General features: G+C 32.0%; 1 protein-coding gene across 5 annotated transcripts in view; it reads left to right on the forward strand.

Annotated features, from left to right (window-relative positions):
* The window catches only part of LOC105498550 (neural cell adhesion molecule 2), a 569,177-nt gene extending 542,015 nt beyond the window's left edge, over window positions 1–27,162 (forward strand). For all 5 annotated transcript variants that reach the window (XM_011770694.3, XM_011770698.3, XM_071095513.1 and 2 more), the window contains exons 17-18: window positions 22,601–22,720; window positions 26,236–27,162. In XM_011770694.3, the coding sequence (XP_011768996.1) occupies window positions 22,601–22,720; window positions 26,236–26,347 (232 nt within the window). In that variant the 3' untranslated portion in view covers window positions 26,348–27,162. The remainder of the gene's footprint in view (window positions 1–22,600; window positions 22,721–26,235) is intronic.
* Window positions 27,163–27,716: the final 554 nt, after the last annotated feature.

The following is a 27,716-nucleotide window of genomic DNA, read 5'->3' on the forward strand; positions in this document are numbered from 1 at the left end:
TCCTGTAAAAGGGAAATTACTATGTTTTAGTATTTCCATTTTGTTTTATTTTGTTTGTCTTTACATAGATATGGATCTAACTTTGAAAGTAGAATATGATCAATGCAAAAAATTCAGCAAGCACAGGAAATCATACCCAAGCATATGCACATACATTTGTATGTTATGTGTAGGTTTGTATACATGTACATGTGTGCGTTAAACACAGCAATCAAAAAATGAACAGTCTTAAGAGTTCAAGACATTCCCTTTATTATTATTTTTAACCTTAAGTCCTGTCTACTGCGTACTTTTTCTAACACATACAAAAGTGCTGAAAGACTTTACAACAAACAACCATATACCAACCAGGTGGGTTCCACAATTAACATTTTGGGATATTTTGTCATATGTTTATTCATACTTGAATCCATGATATTTTCTTGAATTTCAAAAAATCAACACATAACCCCCACCTAATTCAGCCTGCATATCATTACATAGAGTCTAAAATGTGTTTTCATTTATTTAAGTAAAGCCACAGAATGAAATGCACCAAATGCTTCAGTTGAAGAGTTTTGACAAATGTTTTTATATGTGTAACACAAAACCGTATCACAATTCAGAACCTTACCACCACTCTCTGGAAGTTCTCTCATTTCCTTATCCGGTCAACCCACATTAACCTCCCCCACCCAGGCAACTACTATTACTGATTTTTCACCATAGATCGTTTTTGCTTATTTTGGAACTTCATATAAGTGGATTCATACGATGTCTACCCTTCTGTATCTGACATCTTCAAAAATGTTGTATTAAGACCATTCATGTTTTTTTTTAATTTCAAGGACTGATTCTTCTTTAGTGTTGAATAATTTCTATTCTTTTTCTATGCATATATGGAAGCATGGAAGGTCTCATACTGTTTTATAGACTCACTTGTCTTTGCTTTATCATATAATTTTGTTTCATGGTGTCATTTACACCTTAAATTTTAAAGATACTACTTTTATTTGAAAAGTTTTTACTTGAAAGTTTTTGCTTTTAAAATATATGCCAAAATAGATATCATTTTTTTTACATATTTTTCTATGTTTGCTAATCGTTTTAACATTTTTACTCTCACGGAAGTATAATATTCAAAAAGGCTTAGCTATTATCAGTGTACAGTTTAATAAATATTGACAAGCTAAGCAAGCCCATTTTTAATGCTCAAATCAAGAAAAAGAACTTTATCATTTACATCTCCTTTCCTGTCCCTATTCAATCTCATGCTAAGCATTATCCTGACTTCATAGCACCATAGATTAGATTTTCCTGTTTTTATACTTTACATAAATGAGTTTATACTTGTTGGCTATGGGATATTTTGATATGGGCATACAATATGTAGTGATCAAATCAGAGTAATTGTGATATCTATCACTTCAAACCTTTATCAATTCTTTGTGCTAGCAACACATTCCAATTCTACTCTTTTAGTTATTTTTAAATATGTGATAAATTATTTTTGGCTATTGTCAATCTATTGTGACACTGAATATGTGACACTGAATATGACACTGAATCCTATTCATTCTATTGAACTGTATTTTTATACCCATTAACTGTTCCTACTTAATCCCCCATTCACCCTTCCTTGTTACATTTGCTAGCCTCTGGTAACAAGTATTGTTTTCTCCGTGAGTTTAAGTTGTTGTTGTTGTAGCTCCCACATATGAATGAAAACACACAATATTTTTCTTTCCGCAACTGACTTATTTCTCTTAACAATTTTCTCCAGTTCCATCAATGTTTCCACCAATGATTTTCCACTGTGCTTGTACCCAATTTTCATCCATTCATCATCCACTCATGGACACTTAGGTCAATTTCATATCTTAGCTATTCTGAATATTGCTGCAATAAACATGGGAATGCAAATGTCTCTTCAATCCCTTTTGTACATATACCAAGCAGAGGAATCACTGGATCATATGGTAGTTTCTATTTTTAGTTTTTTGAGGAACTTTCATGCTGTCCTCCATAGTGACTATATTAATTTACATTCCCACTAATCCACAAGTGTATAATGGTTTTCATTTCTTCACATCTTCATCTGGATTCATTATTGCCTGTCTTTTGGATAAAATCCATTTTAACTGGGATGAGATGATATCTTATTATAGTTTTGATCTTCATTTCTCTGATGATACTGAGCATTTTTTGTATACTTGTGGCTATTTGTATGTTGTCTTTTCAGAGAAATGTCTATTCAAATCATTTGCTCATTTTTTATTGGATTATTTGTTTTGTTTTGTTTTCTGTTGAGTTGTTTGAGTTGCTCGCATGTACTGGTTATTAGTTCCTTGTCAGATGGGTACTTTATAAACATATCCTCCTATTCTGTGGGTTGTCTCTTCACTTTGTTAATTGTTTCCTTCAGTGTCAGAAGTTTTTCAGCTTGGTGTGACCCCATTTGTCCGTGTTTGCTTTGTTTGTGCTTGAGGGGTATTACTCAAGAAATGTGTGCCCAGATCAATGATTTGAGGTGTTTCCCCCATGTTTTCTTCTAGTACTTTCATAGATTTGGTCTTCGATTTAAGTCATTATTCTGTTTTTATTTGTTCTTTGTATATGGCAAGAGATAGGGGTCTACGATCATTCTTCTACATATGGATGTCCGGATTTCCCAGTACCATTTATTGATGAGACTTCCCTATCTCCAATGTATATTCTTGGCAGCTGTGTTAAAAATAACTCTACTGTAAATGCCTGGGTTTGTGTCTGGGTTCTCTACTCTGTTTCACTTGGTGTCTGTTTTTATGCCAGTAACATGCTTTTTTGTTTATTATACCTCTGTAGTATAATTTGAAGTTAGGTAATGTGGCTCTTCTGGGTCCTTTGTGTTTCCATATACATTTTATGACTTCTTTTTCTATTTCTGTGAAGAATGTCATGGTATTTCGATAAGAATTGCATTGAATCTGTAGATTTCTTTGAGTAGTATGGACATTTTAACCATATTTATTCTTTTAATCCACAAACATAAAATACTTTTTAATTTTTGTGTCATCTTCAAGTTTTCATCAATGTTTTATCATTTTCATTGTAGAGATCTTTTACTTCTTTGCTTAAGTTCATTCCTAGGTATTTCAACTTATTTGAGCTTTTATAAATGGGATTACTTTATTGGTCTATTTTTCAAATTGTTTCCCGTTGACATGTAGAAATGTTACTGATTATTGTATGCTGATTTTGTATCCTGAAACTTTACAGAATATATTTCTTTGTTCTAATAGTTTTTTGGTGGAGTCTTTAGCATTTTCTAAATATAAGATCTATCATCATAAGAAGGATTATTTGACTCCTTCCTTTCCACTTTGGATGCGTTTTATTTCTTCATCTTTATTAATTACCCTGGCTAGGACGTGCAGTACTATGTTAATACCAGTGGTGAAAGAAGACATCCTTGTCTTGTTCCAGATCTTAGAGGACTTTCCATTTTTCCTGGTTCAGTATGATACTAGCTGCAAAAGTGTCATATATGGCTCTAATTGTCTTGAAGTGTCTATGTTACTTGTATACCCAGTTTTTTGACAGTTGTTATCATGAATTGATGCATTTTATCGAAAGCATTTTCAGCATAAATGGAAATGATTATACATTTTATTTTGCTTACAGTCTGTTGATATGATGTATCACATTTATTTATTTGCATGTGTTAAACCATTCTTGAATCCCTGGGATGAATTTTACTTGATCAAGGTGAATGATGTTTTCAATGTGTTGTTGAGCTCAGTTTGCTCATACTTTGTTGAAGATTTTTGCATTCTGCATTCATCAGAGATATTGGCCTGTAGTCCTGTAGTTTTCCTTTTTAGTTGTGTCTTTGTCTGGTTTTGATGTTAAGGTAACATTGACTTTTCCTTTTTAGTTGTGTCTTTGTCTGGTTTTGATGTTAAGGTAACATTGACTTTATAGAACAAGTTTGGGAGTTTTCCCACTTCCTCAATATTTTTGAAGAGTTTGAGTAGAATTGGTATTAGTTCCTCTTTGATGTTTGGTAGAATTCTTAAGTCAACCCATCAGGTCCTGGAGTTTTCTTTAATGGGAGATTTTGTATTTCTGCTTCTATCCCATTATTTATTTTGGTTTTGGATTTCTTTATATTTCAGCCTTGGTAGGTTGTATGTGTCTAGGAATTTATCTAGTTTCCCAGTTTGCATATAGTTTCTCTTAATATTCCCTAATGACTTTTTTTTGAGATTAAGTCTTGATCTGTTGGCTGGATGGAGTGCAGTGGTGTGATCTCGGCTTACTGCAACCTTCACCTCCTGGGTTCGGGTGATCCTCCTGCCTCTCAGCCTCCTGAGTAGCTGGGACTAAGAGCAAGCACCACCATCCCCAGCTAATTTTTGTATTTTTGTAGAGAGGGGGTTTCACCATACTGGCCAAGTTGGTCTCGAATTCCTGACCTTAAGTGATCTGCCCACCTTGGTCTCCCAAAGTGACCTCCTAGGGCCTCCCAGGCAAGAGCCACTGTGACCAGCCATAATTTTTTGAATTTTTGTGATATCAGTTCTTATATCTCCTTTCTCACCTATAATTTTACTTATTTCAATTATGTGTCTTTTAGTCTGGCTAAAGATTTATCATATTTTTATCTTGTGAAAAAAATCACTTTTTTATCTTTAGGTTTTCTAAGTCTAAATTTTATTTATTTCCGCTCAATCTTTGTTATTTATTTTCTTCTACTAAGAAGAAAATTTTGGGTTGGGTCTGCTTTGGCTCTTTCAGTTCTTTAAGATGCATTGTAAGGTTGTTTAGTTAAAGTTTTTCTGCTATTTTGGTGTAGATGTTTATTGCTGTAATGTCCCACTTAGTACTACTTTTGCAGAATCCCATAGGTTTTGGTATGTTGTGTTTCCATTATCATTTGTTTCAAGAAATTTTAAATTTTCCTTCTTAATTTCATTGACTTAATAGTCATTCAGGAGCATTCAGGTCATTCCAAAATTCCTCTTGTTATTGACTTTTAGTTTATTGTTTTCTGTTATCAGAAAATATGCTTGATATGATTACAATTTTTTGGAAGTTTTCAAGAATTATTTTGTGGCCTAACATATGATCTATCCTTGAGAATGTTTCATGTGCTGAGGAGAAGAAAGTGTATTCTTAAAAACGTGGATGAAATGTTCTTTAAATGTTTATTAGGTCCATTTGGTCTATAGTATATTTTATGACTTATGTTTCTCTGTTGATTTTCTGCCTGGATGTCTTGTCCAATGCTGAAAGATGGGTTTTGAGGTTCCCAGCCACGATTTTGTTAGTATCTTTCTCTCTAGGTCAAATACTATTCGCACTATATATCAGGGTTTTCCAACGTTGGGTGCATACATGTTTATAATTGCTATATTCCCTTGATTAATTAACCCCTTTATCATTTTATAATGACCTTATTTATCTATTTTTACACCAACCCCTTTATCATTTTATAATGACCTTATTTGTCTATTTTTACACCAACCCCTGTATCATTTTATAATGACTTTATTTGTCTATTTTTACAGTCCTTATTCAAGCATTTTAGTCATTTTCTATTAGGTTGTCTTTCTTTTCTTTACTGATATGTAGGTGTGTTCTTTTATACAACATGCTCTATGTACATAACCTGGGCTATACATATAAATTATGTATATGCAATTTATTATGAGTATAGATAAACCTTTATGGTATAAAGAAAATTATATATGTAATAAAATATTTACATATGAAATACAATTTTACATATAACTTCTTTTCTTATTTTGTGGATTCTTTTAAGTGGCAAAATGTGTCTCTGGGGAGGCCGAGGTGGGTGGATGACCTGATGTCAGGAGTTCGAGACCAGCCTGGACAACATGGCAAAACCCCGTCTCTACTAAAAATACAAAAATTAGCTAGGCATGGTGGTGGGTGCCTATAATCCCAGCTACTCAGGAGGCTGAGGCAGGAGAATCACTTGAACCTGGGAAGTGGAGATTGCAGTGAGCCATTGCACTCCTGGATGGGCAACAAGAGCAAAACTTTGTCTCAAGAAACAAAAAACAAATTTTTCCCTGGTGAACAGAAGTGCCTGATCTTAATGTACTTTAATATTTTAATTTGTCTCTTTTTTGTCTTATTTTTAAAATATTTGCCTATCCTGAGGTCACTAAGGCCCTCTATATTTTCCAGTAAATCTTTATCATTTCACATTTTACCTTTAAATATACAATATACCTGAGTTAGGACTCCACACACTTTTCAGTTAGTATTTTTTACACTATGTTTAGAAAATAGCACCAGTAATTGAAAATGTCATTCTTTTCTCACTAATAGCAGTGCCATGGTTGTGACATCTCAAATGGCAGAATTCAAATAGGCCTGTTTCTGTTCTTCTTATTCTATTCCATTTTTCACCTTCTCTATCCTTTCACCAACACCAGGCTTTATTAATCTCTAAATCTTTGCCATAGTTGTTTTCTAACTGATAGAATAAGTTCTCCAAGTTTGTTGTTCTTCAAGATTGTTTTGCTAGTCTTGATTCACGTATCCATTTAAACCGACTTGCAATTCCAAATGTTAAAAATGCTACAATTTTTACTGGGATTGCATTAATTTTGTAGATTCATTGAAAGAGAATTAATATCTTTGCAAGATAAACTATTTTAAGCAACAAATCCGTAATAACTTGTGTGACCTTTTAAAGAATCTAGATTTACTTATGAAGTGAAATTTTAAAAGTACCTCATTCTTTCACATGCAGTCCTTTTAGGTTGCTGTATATGTTTAAGCAGATGGTGTTCTGCACAAATCCAAAGAGGGCTATTTATCAGGGTCATGACACCACTTGACTTATGCAGAAAATGAGTGCAGTAACCTTAGGACCAATTCCCTTACTTCAGTAAAGAGTTATTCATTAGAATGCATTATAACTAAACAATAAAATTTAAAAAAATATTTCTATCTATGACCACTCGTCTTAAAATATGTATACCCATGAAACATAGTGAAATCATCAAGATATTCTCTAAATTTTAAACAGAATTATTTTTATTTTTGCTAGAAACAAAGCAAATTGCTTTCCTAACTTAAGATATTTTCTCTAATTTACTTTTTAAGTTTCAAAAACTGCTGACTTTTCCCAATTCTCATTTCATTGAATAAAGTAATTTTGATAGAATTAATTCAGTGGAAAATTTAATTTACTACCTGTAATACTATAATTCAAATGCAAGGTATTATGGACACTCACCCTGGATATGACCATGAACAGTAAAGAATACTGATAAGACACTATAAACAATGGCAACTTAAACTCATGTAAAGTACTGCACAATGACCAGACTTAGCTAGAATTAACTGATGGGTTTAGGTGTTTGAAATCCTCTTATTACATTTTATCATTTATAACTGAAGAAGACATCAATTTTAGAGTTTCTTTTTCCTTGCCTATAAAAATGAAACCATGGGCCATGCGATTTTAAACTTTCTTTACAAATCTACAATTATTTCACTCCAATTATGAACTGTTCAGTAAATAACTCTACAGTTGATAAGATCTCAGGAGTTTGTGGGAGCCAGAAGCATACTGTGTGTCCACGTATAGAATGGATGTAGAAATGACCAAAACACAATTTTAGAAAACAAAAGGAATAAAAGGCATCCTACCCTTGCAATTACTCCCCAAAGAACCACATCTACAGTTTGTACTCTTTAGTGTCTGACTTCCTACAGAAAAGTTTGGATTACTCAGAAAAGGAGAGTAAGGTTTACAATCTCTGAGAAATAAGAACAAAACCTTGCACAAGCATTTCATAACATCAATGCTAACAAATGGGGAGACCAATGAGATAAAAATTAGTTTGGCAAGTAATATATTTTATTTAAAATATAAACTAAAAATTAGTTTGGCGAATAATTATTAGTTTGGCAAAAATTTTAATAATCTAATTATAAAAGTTTTTTTTTAATTCTAAGGCAGACGTAATCATTACTTTTCTTATAATGAAACCCCATATGCCAACTGAGATTTATTTTTCAAAATTAAAAAACAAAGGCTTTTAATCTATTTTTTAAATACTAAAATTCTCCTGAACTTCTATGTACCTAAAATTCAAGAAACTTCACTTTTAAATGTTCCTGTAATGTCATATTTTATTTTGTATACTGGTGTTTTTTCTCTTTTTTCAAATCTGGCTCTTTCTATTGAGAAAATCTAGAACAGTCAACCATCTGTATTTTTTTTTCCACTTTCAACTTCCTCCCTCATTGCTCAATCTCTTCTATTTTTGGCTTATGCTTCACTAAAGCTGCTCTTTTCAGTTGAGAGATTTTATGTTGATCAAATCTCATGTCTTACTTTAGTTTTCAAATTCTCAAACCATCTTGGATAATGTGATATTGTTTACATGTTCCCTTAATGACATTCTACCATGCCCTTCCAAGACTCTGTATCATCTTAATTCTCTGTGTTTCCTCCTCAGCTCTCTTTCTTTATGTATAATTTATCCCATAACTCCAAATATCACCTCTACATGTATGAATACCAAATAAATATCTATGTCTGGTCCTTATCATTCTCCTGGGCATCAGGATGCCTGTGTGTGTCTATTTCTAAACAAAATGGTAGTAATTCAAAATGACTGAAATCTAACTTAGAATGATGACTCCCAAATTATTTTCTGTTTCTGTGGTCCCCATGTCTGTCAATGGAATAAGTATATTTCCAGTTCCACTTCAATTCCATTTCAAATGCTTCTAGCTCAATAAAGATTTTCTATTTCATTAACTTGGCTAAAACCCTGTTTCATCTGTGTACTCCTGTTTCATTCCATTTGTCATATTCTTATATCCTTTATTACATATTTTTGGATTAATTTCTTAGCGTTGTTTTAAATAAGCCATTCTGAACAAAGTATAAGCTCCTTGGTCACTGGCATTTGTTCATATTAACATTAACATTGCACAAAATGGTCTTTTTCTGTCACATATAAGAAGACACTAGTTTCTTCCTTCTATTCTGTAGATAGTGTGCAAGGAACTAGAGGGTTAGAAAGCTCTGTGTTCTTGTGACATATTGTTTTTAAAACCTAACTCGAGTCTGATCAGTTTTCCCTCACTAAGTACTGACTTAAAACTTTAACACGGCCAGGCGCGGTGGCTCACGCTTGTAATCCCAGCACTTTGGGAGGCCGAGGTGGGTGGATCACCTGAGGTCAGGAGTTCAAGACCAGCCTGGCTTACATAGCTAAACCCTGTCTTTACTAAAACTACAAAAATTAGCATGATGTGATGGCGCATGCCTGTAATTCCAGCTGCTAGAGACTGAGACGGGAGAATCGCTTGAACCTGCCAGTCAGCACTGCAGTGAAACAAGATGGCGCCACTGCACTCCAGCCTGGGCTATACAGTGAGACTCCATCTCAAGAAAAAATAAAAATAAAATAAAATAAAACTATCACATTGTAAGGGAGTACCATTTTCAGCCTATTTTTAAGTAGCTGTGAAAAGACTCCAAGAACCAGTGGAAAAATAGACGAGCTTGAATCCCAGTACCCTTAGACAAGTCATTCTGACTTCTGTGAACGTTAGTTTCTTTACCCATAAATTCTCATTTGCATTTCTGCTCCACATGTTGTGTGACATAAGCAAATGCAATATATGTAAAATTACCCTTACAATGCCTGGCATTTAATAATAATTATGCATCAGGGTTAGAAATACAGGAGAATCAATTCTTCATAGCTACATTTTTTTTTTACATCACCAAGCCTGTTTCAATTTTACTAAATTGTTTGTCTATGACCATTTGTTATATACATTCTGTATTGTTACATATATATTTGTTATATATATTCTGTTATATATATTCTGTATATATATTCAATATATGTAAAATATATGCAATATATGTAAAATTACCCTTATAATACCTGACATTTAATAATAATTATGCATCAGGGTTAGAAATACAGGAGAATCAATTCTTCATAGCTACATTTTTTTTTTTTTACATCACCAAGCCTATTTCAATTTTACTAAATTGTTTGTGACCATTTGTTATATATATTCTGTAAGGGATATTTTTACTTCATGAGATGGTAATTAGTATATTTCAGTTCAAAAATTAGATTCAATTGTTCTCAAACAAAATACAAACTGCATATTTATTAGAGACGGAATAAACTAAAGAACTAACATAAATTAGCCTCTACTGCACACTAAACAAGATACAAATAAGAGACATGGTAAATATAGTGGAATCAATTCATTTCCAGTATCTTTTGCTTTCTTCATCAGTACCTTTTATGCTTACCAATAATTGTCTGTATTTTTACATTATCTTCCTAAATAAACAGATCACAAAAGTTAGTTTTAGTTTTATTTAAATAGAGGCACATGATAAAACACATTGAATAAATATTACATATAGTAACATCATTACATATACTATATATATGTTATTACATATAAAGGTAGAGATAGAGATATAAATTAAATTTTGTAAGTCTTCTCTTTTGCTCATCCACTGAGCAAATATTTATGGAATAAATGCCAGGTTATAAGCACTTTTATAGAACTTGAGAACAAATTAGTAAGCAAAGCAAACAATAATTTTGTTCACATGGATTTCAAGTTGTTGTGGAAGATGGAAGTTCATAAATGATAACTAAAAATGAAATGTCCAGTAGTGATAAGCAGTAAACAAATGAAAGGCAGGATGTTAAGTTGTTATTTGATACTGTGTCATAAACACCTCTCAGGGAGGTGACATTAAGCCTAAGGTTGGGTAATAAGGAGTCGGTAATATAACAATGAAGGGACAGAACATTCTAGGCAGATGTAAAACAATTAATGTAAAGATTCTAACATGGGAATAAGCTTGCTATGTTCAAGGACAAATGAAGCTTAGTGGTGAGAGTCAAAGAAAGAGAAACTGGTATAAATATCAGATTGGGAAATTATCTAGGGGCCAAATTATTATTCCATCTTCTTGCGTCAAAGAAAAGGGTCTGAATTTTATTTGAAATAGAAAACTACTAGAAGAGTTTTAAGAATATGACTTTTGCTATTGTATGAGGAATGTGTTATTGGGCCTGGTAGATTTAGGGGAATGATTTAAAATCAGAGAGACCAGGTAAGAGGAGCTTGAAGTAATCCAGATGAAAAATGTTGTTTTTGTTTGTTTGTTTTGTTTTGTTTTGTTTTTGGCCCAAAGCGGTGGTATTACACTTACATAAGAGTGGGTATATTACAGACATAGTTGAGGTAGTGTCAACTACCTGATTGATGTCATATTTGGGTTAGGGAAAGAGAGATATCAAAATGTACCTTCATGCCTTTGTTTGACTGTGCAAACAGCCAGATGTATGCAGTTGTGCTGTTTATTTTTATATAACCCTACTATTTGTTAATTTGTCCACCAACACCTCTGTTTTTAAGTCCTGCTGAGTTTAATTAACCTTAAGGAATTGGGTAAATGAAAATATGTGGTTAATTCCACACATATTATTGATCACACAATTTTTATATAAATTTCTTCTGCCTTGGGAAAACAGCTTTCAACTCTTAAAAAATGTAGTGTTCAAGTTGGAAAAAGATATAAAATCTTAATGAGAAGTAGGATATAATTGATTTGACTGTTCGGATTTATACTAGCTTCTAAACATGATCCCAAGCATTCTGAGACTAGCTCTTTCATATTTTCAAAACTTATGACTATGACAATTTACTAAAACCACATTAATTACACCTAGAGCATTTTTGTTTTAAGAGCATCTCACAGCAGAGAAAAAATAAATTAAGATCAATGTCCTAGAGGATAGTATTCATGTAAAGTTGTATTTTAATTTTAATTTGGTTCTTATTAATTTAAATTACTACATATCTTGCATTCTCAAAGTTTTCTTATCAGAATGACTAACAATACATTTTTAACAAATTATATTTTTACTGTTATTTACTCAAGCATAATTTATGAAGCATTAATATTAAAAATATTTATTGGACATCTATATAACAAGAGACAAGTCTAACTTCTGTGACTACAACTTGTGAAAAAGGAGACTCATTCCTTTCTGTCAGGAAACTTTCATTCTGGCAGGAAACACATTTTAATTTTTTAAAAATCAAATGATAAATAATTTTTATAAATGTTATGTAAAAATTAATAATTTACCTACTCATATTTATCTAAGCAACTTGCGAAAGAACTAAAGCATAAGGAAGAGTAGGAATTAACTAGCTGAAATGTGTATGTGGTGGGGTGTGTGGAAAATGGTTCTTCAGGCAGAGGGAATGGATTGCATAAAAGGCTTTGTTATAAGAAAAAGTAGGATTTGATACAAAAACTGAAGAAATATATATGAAATATCAATTGTATTTTCTGAATAACACTGAAAAACAAAACAAAACAAAACAATACTCTCGGTTTTCAGCCCAGCATGCAAGGAGATTAAAAGTTGCCACTCTCTCCTAACAAACTGAAAGCTAAACAAACTGAAATCAACAATTCTGATTCTGTGAAATGCGAAATTATCCTTCACATGTGCAGCAGAAAGAATATCCTTTCTCAGACAAACAAAAGTAGAGGGCATTTTTTGCCAATGGATATGACTTGCAAGAAATGTTTGAACAAGTTCTTTTTTTTCTTTTTTTTTTTTTTTGAGACAGAATTTTACTCTGTTGCCTGGTCTGGAATGCAGTGGTGTGATCTCGGCTCACTGCCACCTTTCCCTTCCAAGATTCAAGCAATTCTCCCGCCTCAGACTCCTGAGGAGCTGGGATTGCAGGCACGCGATACCATGCCCAGCTAATTTTTGTATTTTCACCATGTTGGCCAGGCTGGTCTCAAACTCCTGACCTCCACCCACCAAGGTCTCCCAAAGTGCTGGGATTTCAGGTGTGAGCCACTGTGCCTGGCCCTGAAAAAGTTCTTCAGAGTAGAAAAATACTTTAAACTAGAAACTCAGATCTCCAAATCATTTGATCATTTTTCAATTGGACTTGTTTGTTTTATGTTTTGCTGTTGTTGTTATTTCTTGTTGTTGTTTTGCTATTGAATTGACTTCCTGAATATATCCTGGTTATTAATTCCTTGTTAATTGAATAGTTTGCAAATATTTTCTTCTATTCTGTAAGTTTTCTCTTCACTTTACTGATTGTTTCCATTGCTGTTCAAAACCTTTTAAGCTTGATATGATTCCATCAAGTAGTGAAAAATTTCCCCAACTTTTTCCTCTAGTAGTTTCAGAATTCTAAACTACAGACTTTGCTAGTAGTTTCACGGGTGCAGATCTTAGGCTTGAGTCTTTAATCAATTTTGATTTGATCTTTGTATATGGTGAGAGATAGGGGTCTGGTTTTATGCTTTTGCATATGGATATCTATCAAGTTTGCCCAGCACAGTTTATTGAAGAGGCTGTCCTTTCCCTAATATATGTTTAAAGAAAGGAAGTGCATCAGAGAAAGACTAAGTGAAGGTAAATTAAAAACGTTTACTTTACTTATTCTTATTCATAAGATTATTGAAAATAATGAAAACAATGTATTTTATTATATTATGTATATATACTGTATATAGGATAAACGAATGATAACAATGATATAAGGGATGAGAGGAAAGACTTAGAAATAACTTATCATGAGGAACTCCTGCTACCCATGAAGCAGTACAGTGTTATTTGAAAATTGACTTCATTCAGTTCATTGGAAATGTATTTTGAAAATTCTTGAACAACAAATAAACAAATTTTAAAAAGTATAATTGATATGCTAAGGAAAGACAATTAAATCACATAAAATGCTCAATTGAAATCGCCAAAGACAGAAAAACAGTGAAAGACAAAAACTGAAATAAAGAATAAGGGCAACAAATAAAATAGTTACAAATATACCAGATATGAATCCATTGTATAAACAATTACCTTAAAATTATAATTATCTAAATAGATCAATTGCAAGGCAGAGACTGTCAGAGTAGATTAAAAAAAAATAAAACAAAACAAACAAGACCAAACCAGATATTGTTCACACGCACAAAAAAAAACACACAATAAGTATAATGACACAAGTAAATCAAAGATAAATAGATAGAAAAAGACATACTATGCTAACACAAATCAAATGAAAGCAGGAGTGGAAATATTGATTCCAGATACAGTCGACTTCACAACAAGGAAAGTTATCAGGTTTCTAAACGGGTATTACCTAATCATAATGGGGTCATTTCTTAAGGAAAATATAGCGATCTTTAACATGTATATGTTTAACAACAAAGCATAAAAATATGAGAGGCAAAAATTAATACAACTTAATGAGAAACACAGGTATCCACTTTTATAGCTGGAGACTTTAACATTGAATACATGAATTCAGGAGGCAGAGGTTGCTGTGAACTGAGATCACACTCCAGCCTGGGCAATAAGAGCGAAACTCCATCTCAAAGAAAAAAAGGTTGGGGGGGGGGTGGAATACAAAGAGGAAAAAAGTACGAAAAAATGGGAAAATTTTAAGAAAAAAAGGAGAAAAAAATAAAATCAGTAAGGACATTGCTTAATCAAACAACATCTATCAACTATATATGTTATCAGTGGACTACATCTAATAACAGCAGAATACATACACTTCTCAAGCTTGCCTAGGATATGCACCAAGATAGATCACACCCTAGGCCACATGACACACTTTAAAGCATTTTATAAATAGAAATCGTACAATGTCTGCTCTCATACCACAATGGAATTATACTACAAATCAATAAAAGAAGGCCAGAAAATACTCCAAATGCTTGAAGATTAAACCATGTACATTTAAGTAACACACAGGTCCAAGAAAACTATCTCAAAAGAAATTTTTAAATATTCTAAACTAAATGAAAATGAAAACACAGCAAATCAAAATTTTGGGGATGAAGTGAAAGCAATGTTTAGAGGGCAATTTCCTTGCATACATATATTAGAATATAAGAAAGACTTAAAGTGAATTATCTAGATTTCTACCTCAGGACACTGGGAAAAGAAGAGCAGATTAAGTTCCAAGTAAGCAGAAGAAAACAAATAATAAATATTGCAGAAGAAGTTAATAAATTTCAAAGCAAAATCAATAGAGAAAATTAAAACCGAAAGCTGGTTCTTTTAAAAGATTAACAAAATTGCTAAGTCTATACCTAAGCTAACTTGGAAAAATAAGACAGAGATAGAGAGAGAAAAACACAATAATATCAGAAATAAAGAAGGAATAATTACGGTAGACAGCATTGTCATTCAAAGGATAATAAAGTAATGCCATGAGCAACTTTATGCCAATAATTTGATAACCAAAGTGAAATAGAGAAATTCATTGAAAGACGCAATCAGCTAAATGTCACAAAGGCAGAAACAATCTGAACAGACCTTTATATCCATCAAACAAATTGAATTAATAATTAGTAGTCTCCCCAGACAGAAAGCACCAAGTGCAGACAGGTTCAGTGGTGAATTCTACCAAACGTTTAGACATTAACTTATATCAATTATCTACATTCTATTTCAAAAGATAGAAATAGAGAGATTACTTTCTCATTCTATGAAGCCAGCATTACTGAAATGCTAAAAACAGACAGAGAGATGACAAGAAAACTACAGGCCAATATATTTCTAAACATAAATGAAAAATCACCATTTATAAAACATTAGCAAGTCAAATCCAACAATTTATAAATAAACTGTATATTACACCCATGTGGGATTTATCCCAGGTATGCAAGTCTGATTCAACATTAAAAAATCAATGTAAATCCAACACATCAACATAATAAAGAAAAATAATCATAAAATCATATTAATATATGCATAAAATTATTTCACAAAATTTGATACCCATTCATAATAAAGGTTTTCAATAAGAACAAGGAGTGGACCTTCCTTAACTTAATAAAGGATATCTAAAAAGCTACAACTTACATCCTTCTTTACATCTTAGTGAGTAACTAGAAGCTGTCCCCACTAAGATTAGGAAAAACTCAAGAATATCCTCTCTCCCTAATTCTTTTCAACATTGTACTGGAAGAACTAGCTAAAGCAATAAGACAAGGAAAGGAAATAAAAAGGCATATTCATTGGGAAGGAAGAAATAAAACTCTCTATGTTTGCTGATGACATGATAGTCTACGAAAAAAGTCTGAAAAAACACCAGGGTATAATCAATGATTATAGCAAGGTTGCAGGCTAAAAGATTAATATGCAAAAATCAATTAATATGCAAAAATCAAAAATATACCAGCAATAAACAAGTGAAATTTGAAGTTAAAAACAAAATTATTCTTTTCATTAGCACCCCACAAAATTAAATACTCAGGCATATATCTAATAAAATATGTACAAGATCTATATAAAGAAAACTATGTAACTGATGATAGAAAATAAAAGAATAAAATAAATGGAGAGTTATTTCACGTTCATGGATAGAAAGACTCAATGTGGACAAGATGTCAGCTCTTCCCAACTTGATCTGTAGAGTAAATGTAATCCCCAAAAAATCACAAGTTACTATGTGAATATTGACAAATTGATTCTAAAGTTTATTACATAGAGAGGCAAAAGACCCACAATAACCAAAGTAATATTGAAAGTATAAATTTGTAGGACTGACACTATCTAACTTCAACACTTACTATAAGCTACAGTAAACAAGACAATGTGATGTTGGCCAAAGAATAAACAAATAAATTAATGGAACCAAATAAAAACCCCAGAAATAGACTCACATAAATATACTCAAGTGAACTGACATGTCATACATAGTTAAGGCAGTACTATGGTGAAAAGATGATATTTTCAACAAATGGTACTGGAACAACTGTAATCCATAAGAAAAAAATATATATCTAGTCACAGACATTATGCACTTCATAAAAATTAACTCAAAATGTAATATCGACCTATATGTAAATCAAAAAATTGTAAAACTACTAGAAGAAAACACGGCAGATAATCTAGATGACCTTGGTTTTGGTAGTGAATTTTTGGATTCAACACCAAAAGTGCAATCCATGAAAGAAAGGTGTTTTTGTTTGTTTGTTCTTTGTTTTTGTTTGTTTGTTTGTTTTTTGAGACGGAGTCTTGCTCTGTTGTCCAGGCTGGAGTGCAGTGGCCTGATCTCGGCTCACTGCAACCTCCACCTCCTGGGCTCAAGTGATTCTCCTGCCTCAGCCTCCTGAGTAGCTGGAATTACAGGTGTGTGTCACCATGCCTTGCTCATTTTTTGTATTTTTAGTGGAGATGGGGTTTCACCGTGTTAGCCAGGATAGTCTCAAACTCCTGACCTCATGATAAGCTGGACTTCTATCAAATTAAAAATTTATGCTCTGCAAAAGACACTGTTAAGTGAATGAAAAGACAAATCACAGAATGGGGGGAAATATTTGCAAAAAACATAACTGACAAAAGACTATTATATGAAATATACAAATAATTCTTAAACTCTATATAATAAAAAGAAGAGCCCAATTAGAAAGTGGGCCAAAATATTTAATGCACACCTAATTAAAGAAGATATACAAATAGTAAATAAGCCTATGAAAAGATATTTCAAATCCTATGAACCAGGGAAATGAAAATTAAAATGAGCTACTGTACCACTGCAAGCCTGTTGAAATGGTCAGCATCTAGAACACTGACAACACCAAATGCTAGATGTGAAGCAACAGTACATCTCATTCATTGCTGATGGAAATGCAGTGATACAATCACTTTGGAAGACAATTTAGCAGCTTCTCAAGAAAATAAATATACTTTTACCTTAAAAATTTGTTATTTGAGCTCCTTAATATGTACTCAAAGAAGTTGAAAGTGTCTGTCTACACCAAAACCTGAACACTGATGTTTTCAGAAGCTTGTTTTGTAATTGTCAAAACTTGGAAGCAATTAAGACATCCTTCAGTAGATGAATGAATAAACTGTGGTAGAGCCCAATGATGCGACATTATTCAGCACTAAAAAGGAAAAAGATAGCAAGCCATGAAGAAACATGGAGGAAACTTAGATGATTATTACTAAGTGAAATAAGCCAATTTTAAAAGACTACCTACTTTATAATTCCAACTATATGACAAATATAGTTTTGCTTTGAGAAAAACAAAAGACACTGAAAAGATCAGTGGTTGATAAAATAATTGTGGGAAAATGTCATTATAAACATTTTCAAACACATAGAATGTACAACCCCAAGAGTGAACCTTAATATAAAGTATAAGTATGGGGTAATGATGTGTCAGTGTAGGTTCATTGATTGTAACAAGTGCACCACTCTGGTGGGAGATGTTGCTAATTGGGGAGGCTATGCATGTGTGAGAGCAGGGGATACATGGGAAATCTCTGTATCTCCCTCTCAATTTTGCTATGAAATTAAAAGTGGTCTAAATAAAGTCTACACAAATGGAATTCAAAAATTATTCCTTGAAGTTTATAATTGCTTGGCATCATAGCAGATTCTTTTCCTGATGTTAAAAAATTACAATGTATATGATTAATAGTTTGTAATAATGAATACATGTACATGGGAAAGTGGAAAGACAAGAAGAAAAAGAAAAACATTAATAAACAAGATTTACCTTCTAGTAGACATATACACGTGTGTGTCTAGAAATATTTATCATTACTCCATCACAGCCACACATTTACCACCTCAAAAGACTGGCTATTATACTGAATTACACTAAGCTAAATAATAAGGAAGAAACAAGAAGAATCAAGGATGTTGGGGAAAAGTGAATATACAGAATAAAATCTATAAAAAATCTAACTATATAATTTCAAATATTTCAGAAAAGAAGTTAAATAACTTCAGCAAGTTATTATAATCCCTGGGAAACAAATGGCACACAGATTATAAAAAATGAGTGAAATTTTGCTGTTGTCTAATTGGCGTATTTGAATCATTTTCATGCCTTCCATAATATGTAAAATGAAAATATCATGGTTGATTCAAAAAAACATAGATGAATGAGGTCTTATTGGATGTTCAGTCCTAATCTCCTTTTCATTCATTCCCCCTTACAAAGGTATCATGACAGTAGTATCCAATGGTTATTGTGAGTGAAATATTACACAAATACCTGCTGCTCAATTTTAGCTGTATACATGGGCCCAAACTTGAATCACAAGCAATTAATCAGAAAATCTGAGAAAGTAAAGAGAATATTAACTCACATGATGATACCTCCTGTCCAATGCGGGTATAAAGAACATGAAATTTTCCGTATTAAATTTGTTTTGGGATGTGTTTTATTTGGATTATTTTTGCATATCCTTCCATTCAAGTTAAAATTCTTTGCAAGTAAGTTATTCTACATAGTAGAGTTAAACTTTTTATAAATTATGCATTTTGAAATAAAACGTAGAACACATCAATGTTTTAAAAACCTTACAGCCATATTTGTATTTTAAGGTAACCACAGTATACCCTTTTACTCTTCTTCCCTTTTCTAAAGTAATCATTCTCAAAGCTGTTTTCATGATTAATTAATTGCATGAAATCCTTACATTCTGGCAGGGTGTGCTTATTAATTAATCAATAATATCACCTCTCATGATATACCAGATGACATCTGACAGGGGCAGAGTGCATGGACATTTACTGTCTTTAATGTGTGGAAACCATGTCTCTCTCTCTGTGTTAATATTAATAAAACATAACATAGTATTAGTGTTTTTTAAGTAGCTAAATATTTTAGTTACAAAAGCGGTACCAACATATATAATTTATATTTAATTTAATAATATCACCTTTTATGACAGACTGGATACCATTTGACAGGGACAGAGTGCATTTAGACATTTACAGTTTTAATGTGAAATATGTTAATACAGCATAACATACATTAGCATTTCTGTAAGTAACCAAATATTTTAGTTTCAAAAGCGGTATCTATATGTAATTTTATATTTAATTTAATAAAATTATATATAATTTTATTTAAACACTCAAAAATCAAACAAATGTAAAAAATAGAAATCAAAGACCTTAATCAATACTGATCCTATTTGCCACTTCATACATAAGCATTAATACTTTTTTTCTTTCCTTCCCAATAATTTTCCATGTGGTCTATAGTTTGTAAAGAAATAATATCCTAGATACACACACACACACAGATATTTCTATGTACATACATATATATGTATATAAATTTTAGCAAATTTATATCACATAGAAATGCAGCTGCAATGTTCCATTTCAGCACATAAATCTCTTCCTCATTCTTTTTATAAATGAGTAGTATTTCATAGTGTTAGATATGGTGGTACATACATACAGCAGCATAGTATGCAGCATGAAAAAATAAGGGACAACTCTAAATGTTCTTTTGTAGATTATAACTAATACTCAGTGTTAATTCAAAAGCCTCAATTGCATACAGTTAGTATATTACCATTTGTGTAAAAATAACTATATGCATTTTCATTCATATGTGATATCTGGGTAGAATGTCTCTGGAAAAAATTAATGTAAGAAAAATTAAAATTAAAAAGATCACTGAAAAAAATAAGAATTGTAAAGGCCACTAACTATTTTCTCTTGTTAATATTTAATTTCCTTTCAGTAATATTTATTTCATTCTTTTTAATTTAAAGATATTTGTTTGCATATTAATTTTTAGTAAGGAAAACAAAATAAGAACTCACTAGTTCTCTCTTCTTTCTGCATTATGCTTTATTTCATCACATATTTATACCAATTGTTAATATAAGAAAATGAATCATTTTCTTGGTAAGAATCATCAATAGCCACTTTTCCACAAATAGTATAATCCTGTATGTCATCACAAACACTGCTATCATGCAGAATTTTTTAAAAGAATCAATTGAAGAATAACAAAAACTAACACAGAGACAAGCAAACAAAACAACCTTAAGATCCAATGGTGGTGGGCTGTTCATCCATCTTTACTAACTCTATAGATCTTACTTAGGGCTGTTATCAGAGAATGTTGCTAAATGTGTCTTAATCACTGTCTTTTACAGACATCTGATTTTCAGAGCTAAAAAGTGTGTTCACTTCTAGATTTTCTTCTATTCTTATCAGCACCCATTCTTCAAATTATGATGCATGTGTATGTGAGGTACCTACCTACTCCGATAAGAGCAACAATATGTAACTGTGATCTGATCAAAAGTGTTTTATATCCTTAGTATTTTTTTCTATATAAATCTTAGCATTTGTAGAGTCTGTTCAGTCTTTGGATCATTGTAGATTTGTTGTTTGCTTGCTTTTGTGTGTGTATAATCCTAGTTTACATGCTTCTTAAGAGCAACTTTTAATGTCCTATATCTACCATTATGATAAGAAATATAACAGTTTCCCTGCTCTGAATGTTCTGAATGTGCCACCCTTCCTGTCCCTGGCAACTACTGACTTTATTATTGTCATTATGGATTTGTCATTTCCAGAATGTCATATAGTTGGAATTATAAAGTATTTAGTCATTTCAGACTGCCTTAATTGCCGTAGTAACTACATTTAAAGTTCTTCTATGTATTTTCATGGTAGATAGCTCATTTATTTTTTATTATGAGTAATTTTCAATTTTACTGATGGTCCACAGCTTATTTATCCATTGCCTACTATCCATTCATTTATTGGAAGACAAGTTGGTTACAATTTTTGGCAGTTTATAAATAGTGTTACTGTACACATTTATAGGAAGACTGTTGAATGAATACGTATTAAAGTCCCCAACCCTTCCTTAGTTGTTTTCTTTTTTTTTTCTGTACCTATTTAAATCTTTATTAGGAGTACCTCATTCCCAAGTCTTCTATCTCACTTTACTCCTTGTCATCGCTAAATAACTTCCTTGTTATCCTTTTTTTGGTTGTTGTTCAGTTATGAGACATGAAACTTTGTATTGTTTTCTATTTTTCATCAATTATGAAAAATTACATTCACTGTCATATATGTTTGAAATTTGATAAAGATGACATTGGAGTATGAAGTTATAAATGAAGAGGTATGCATGTATGTTACAAAGATTACTTTATTTAAGCTATTTTCTTGAAAAACTTGAATATGTTAGAAGTCCATAATCATTTTACAGTTAAGATCTTTCATACAAATTGATAGAAATATTTAAAAGAAAACAACACACACAAATTTCGTCTTCTAAATTTTGAAATACAAGCAACATTTCCAAAGTATTTCAAATGTTTTAAAATTTTAAAATGTTTCTTTTTTATTATTTTAAAAATGTTTTAAAATAGTTTGAAATTTTAACATTTGGCTAGTAAGGGGAAAGAAAGCTACTTGATGCTATACATTTTATTAATAAAATATTTTCATTTTTTTCCAAATAGAAAGTGTACAATAGGATTTAAAATGTGTATCAGTTTTGCAATATAGTTGATACAATTTTGATGAGAAAAAGATATCCAGAAAGAATGGAATTTCTTCCTTTTTTTCTGAGTAATAATATATGGTGAGATAAATTTAAACAGAAAAGCATTTTTCAGTGGTTTTCATAAATTAACCAAGTTGGATTTATTTGGAGGAAGGTAGAATTTGGTGATTTTAAACTGTGTTTGTTCCATAATGCATCCCTTTTTACATTAAACAGGTGAGATGTTTTTGTTTATGTTTCTAGGAAAGATGGATCAAAAGAACCAATAGTGGAGATGAGAACAGAGGATGAAAGAATTACTAATCACGAAGATGGGAGCCCAGTAAATGAGCCAAATGAAACCACACCACTAACAGAACCTGAGTATGTAGCTGGGAGTGCTTCCTTCTATTCACATGGGTATTGGCAAAATGATAACACATTATTATTGTTGTATTACATATTTAAATATTAACTATTTGTAAAAGAATAGTGCTTTTACTTTTTCGATGAAAGTACATATGAATATCTAAAATCAATTTTCTATTGAGACTTTTTTCATGAAAACTTTGTATGAATGTCAGAGAAAGTCTGATAAACCATATATCTATAATTTAATGCAAAAGTATAAAAAGATAAGTATCTTACAGAGTTTAGATTTTCAACAATAGTCTGTCTTTTTAAGATAGTGTTGTTTTCCCTTTCAAAATAAAATAATTATATTTACTGAAATAAAGACATGTCAGGAAATTTGTCATTGCTTCGAATATAAATGTCAGTGAAATATACGCAAGTCTATTTTAAAAATAAATAATGTTTGTGCAGAGGAGAAAATAATATTAAAGCGTTTATCATTGTAATGTCTATGCAGTAAATGATGCCTGGTTTCCACTCTTGACATTACTTATTTTGCATCTCTAATAGCTCTTTTAAAACTATAGTAGATAACAAAACCTGAAAAGATGAATATATGCCTAGATTCATGCATAGGTCAATTAGAATAATTCAAAGCAAAGACATTATTACGAAGTGTTAATAGTACTATTATATTGGAGGTATGCGATACTAACGAAGCCATAGTGATCAAACACTTCTTTACTGGGCACCAAAATAACTTTATAATTTTATTATTTTTCAGAATAAATATTTATTTTTATAACACCTAATATTTCCTTGCAGAGTAAATTGATTTAGGTTTCTCATCCTAAATCACAGATAAAAGGTTTTCACAGATGAAGAAAATGATTTTATTTTCATAAATTCCCTCTATCTACCCACAAGGGGCTGCAATAATTAATATTTACACAAACACAAAGTACTACTCTACAGGAAAAAAATTTAATATAAATCCTCGGGCCAATTTTAGTGATTGCGTTTAGAGATTATTACAATCTAAATTCAAATTAACTGTATTAGATGTGGGTTCTGTATTCTCTACTTTAGAAATAAGAGGTGTACATGAAAACTAGTTAAGAATATGCTCTTGGACTGGGGTATATTTTGGGAAAAAAGGGTAATTTAATAACTACTCTGTGTCTCCATTATAGAAAATAAATCACCAATACAAAATAATATGATTAACAGTAATCTTAAAAATATTTTACCTGGCCGGGCACGGTGGCTCAAGCCTGTAATCCCAGCACTTTGGGAGGCCGAGGCGGGCGGATCACAAGGTCAGGAGATCGAGACCACAGTGAAACCCCGTCTCTACTAAAAATACAAAAAATTAGCCGGGCGCGGTGGCGGGCGCCTGTAGTCCCAGCTACTCAGGAGGCTGAGGCAGGAGAATGGCGGGAACCCGGGAGGCGGAGCTTGCAGTGAGCCGAGATCGCGCCACTGCACTCCAGCCTGGGCAACAGCGTGAGACTCCGTCTCAAAAAAAAAAAAAATATTTTACCTAAACATAAGTGGTGAGAAACTCTATACACAGAAACAAGTTATCAGTTTGGTGAAAGCACTTAAGTCATCAAAAACTTAATATATATTTCATGAGTAAGAACTGTATTAAGTATTATGCTAACTTAATATCAGAACTCTAATCAGAACTGTTTTCTCTACATTTTGATGCTTGAGGTGACATATTGCTTTTGTGACTTTGTATTGTCAATATTTTCAGTACTTGTGAATGCTAAAAAGGAATAACTGAGACTGCACTATTTATAACATATAAAATAGCCGCCTGCTGTCATTGGTACAATGTTTTTTTTCATTACCAGCAATGGATATTACTAGTTTTTGCCTATTTCTTACTTTGATTAGTTCTGATAGCTTTGATCTGCAGAATCTGTTTTAACCCTTCTCATTCAAAAATATAAAATAAATTACAAATAAATCCCAGAGGAACTAGCGTTGTAACTTTCACTCCATTATAAAATGGTAAGGCTAAAGTCACAGCGATGGATTGGAATACTTGGAATACTATTTCTTTCCTTCCTTCTTTCTTTCTTTTTTTCTTTTTGAGACGACTTTCACTCTTGTTGCCCAGGCTGGAATGCAATGGCGCTATCTCGGCTCACCTCAACCTCCGCCTCCTGGATTTAAGCTATTCTCCTGCCTCAGCCTCCCGAGTAGCTGGGATTACAGGCGCACACTGCCACACCAAGCTAATTTTGTATTTTTAGTAAAGACGGGATTTCTGCATGTTGGCCAGGCTGGTCTCGAACTCCTGACGTCATGTGATCTGCCCGCCTTGGCCTCCCAAAGTGCTGGAATTACAGGCATGAGCCACAGCGCCCGGCCTGGAATACTATTTCTAACTTAATTTTCTTGATGTGGAAAAAGTATGTTGTTAAGGGAGAAAAACTCATCTCCAAATGTCATGTACACAATGGTAAACAATTGAATATGCAAGTTTTAGGAAAATCTAGAAAGCACAATTCATTGGCATCGAAGTAAGGTTTGTGAAACTGTCTTGATATGAAGAAATAAAGTTGTTATTGCTTCACAAGTTACAATTGCAAACAATTCAAAATCTGTGTTGCAAAGTGATATAAAAGTGACAAGAAAAACAATAGTGAAAAGAGGCAAAAGAAAACATATACAGTAAATATTAAAAAGTGAGCAAGTCCTAAAATATGTTCATTTGCATTAAGTTCCAAGGAATATAGTTAATTCACTCAGTTTCTGAATTTTATTTTATTTTACTTATTATTATCATTATTATTTGAGATGGAGTCTCGCTCTGTTGCCCATGCTGAATGATCTCAGCGGCATGATCTCAGCTCACTGCCATCTCCATCTCCCAGTTCAAGCGAGTTCCGGCTAATTTTCGTAATTTTAGTAGATACCTGGTTTCACTGTGTTGGCCAGGCTGGTCTTGAACTCCTGACCTCAAGTGATCCACCCGCCTCAGCCTCCCAAACTGCTAGAATTACAAGCATGAGCCACCACGCCCAGCCTGGTTTCTGAATTTTATGTAACAGAATATGGCAACAATTATTAATTGTTTTCACTGGAGAAAATGTAGTACTAATAAATCGTATCCTTGACATTTAAAAATGTTTTGGCATTTTACCTTCCATAACATGTAATTATATTTTTGATATCAACAACTAGTTACCAAATCTAAACCACCCTATAGTGGACAATTTGCTGCATCTAAATCTACAAATATATTGTTTCATTCATCATTCTGCATTACATTTTTAAAAGGCCAATGTAATTGTTTTTACTCTCTTTTAGAACATTTTAAAATCTATTTTAAATAATTTTAATAAATTTAATTTGTCCTTTCTAATTATTGTAGCATGTTTTCTCTACAAAATAGTAACTTATTTAGCACGTATAAAATATTAGCATATTATTGGAGCATATTTTATTTACAAAATAGTAACTTAAATGTTAAGGTATATCTCTTTAAATACCTCAGAAAATGAAGCTTATTATTTTTTATCTTCCAGAAAATTGCCTTTAAAGGAAGAAAATGGGAAAGAAGCTCTAAATCCAGAAACTATAGAAATTAAAGTTTCTAATGACATCATTCAATCAAAAGAAGACGACAGCAAAGCATAACAACACTATTACAGGGGCTTGAACAACACTACGAAGAGTATTTGGATTGCAGTGACCCTATGACCAAAACTATTCCATTGACCTTAATTTCTTGGGAAACTTCTAGCTTGGAATAGCTTGTACACATATACATATGATCAAATACTCCTGCCCATGGCCCATTTCCTTTTGTTATTGTTGTTGCTGTTGCTGTTGTTGTTAATTTTAAGAATTTCAATATCAAGACCTGACTGGCACCACACTTTGGGTATTCAATTTGATTATATGACTGAAGTACTGGAATTCATTATATGGCTCAAGTACTCTATTTATTAAGAACTATATTTAATACCACCAACAAATATAGGGGTTAAGGAAAAAGACATGAGCTATATGTGTAAGAAGGCTCTGCATGTGTATGAGTCCTATTCTGGGCAAATAGATTCTTAAGGTGGCTTTCAACTTCAAGATGAAGGCACTTAATAACGGTTACTCATTTTATCAGGGGAATTTCAGGGAACATAGGCTTCAAAGAGCCAGTTTATCTTTAGCAGATATTAAAAATTGAAAACTTTGAAGAACTCATTTCAAGCTATGATTCGGTGCATTTTCAACATTGATTTTTGATAGACTGAAGTGCCAGATCAAAATTGTTACCCATTTGAAAGAATATTAGTTGTATATAAAATTAGATTAGAAAGACTTTCTAAATCTCTATCTCTTTATATATGTCCTATTCATTCACAATGGATTATACACAAAAAATGTATTGCAAGTGAAATAATATTGATTTCTGCCCTCAGCTTCAAATAAAGTAAATTGAAATGGGAACAATATCAATATGGTGTCTTGATATATTTATAAATATGTGATTATCATTTATTTTTAAACAACTTATCAAAAAAAGTCTTTAGTGTTCAAATACTTCAAATCATATCCTCAGATATATTTTTAGCCCATGGTTTTATATAATCTTTGAGAACTAATTTTACCACTGTTACAGGTTCACCATTAAATGTAATTGGCTACTGGAAATTACAATTTTAAGGTTGACTAAATTAAGAAGAAATTATTTAACATTTTAATGTGCCATAAAAGTGTAAATGATAAACAATTTCACTTCCACTATGTGTTCTATTCTGGATGTTCTAGCTAGAAGTCATTTTAAGATTTTGATAAACAATTTTGGTTGAAGAAATTCCTTAAATATTCAACACAAACCTTCTGATATCTTTTGTTAGGGTTATACCAGAATAAAATGCTTCTTTACTTCCAAGCTATGCAAGCTCCCAGAGGTAAGAGAGTGACACATGATTTAACTTATATGTAAGGTTTAAAAAAGTATTTATGATTATAAACATACATACCATTTGGGAGCAGGTTTACTAAC

The sequence above is a fragment of the Macaca nemestrina genome, chromosome 4 (assembly GCF_043159975.1).
Source record: "Macaca nemestrina isolate mMacNem1 chromosome 4, mMacNem.hap1, whole genome shotgun sequence".
NCBI lineage: Eukaryota > Metazoa > Chordata > Mammalia > Primates > Cercopithecidae > Macaca > Macaca nemestrina.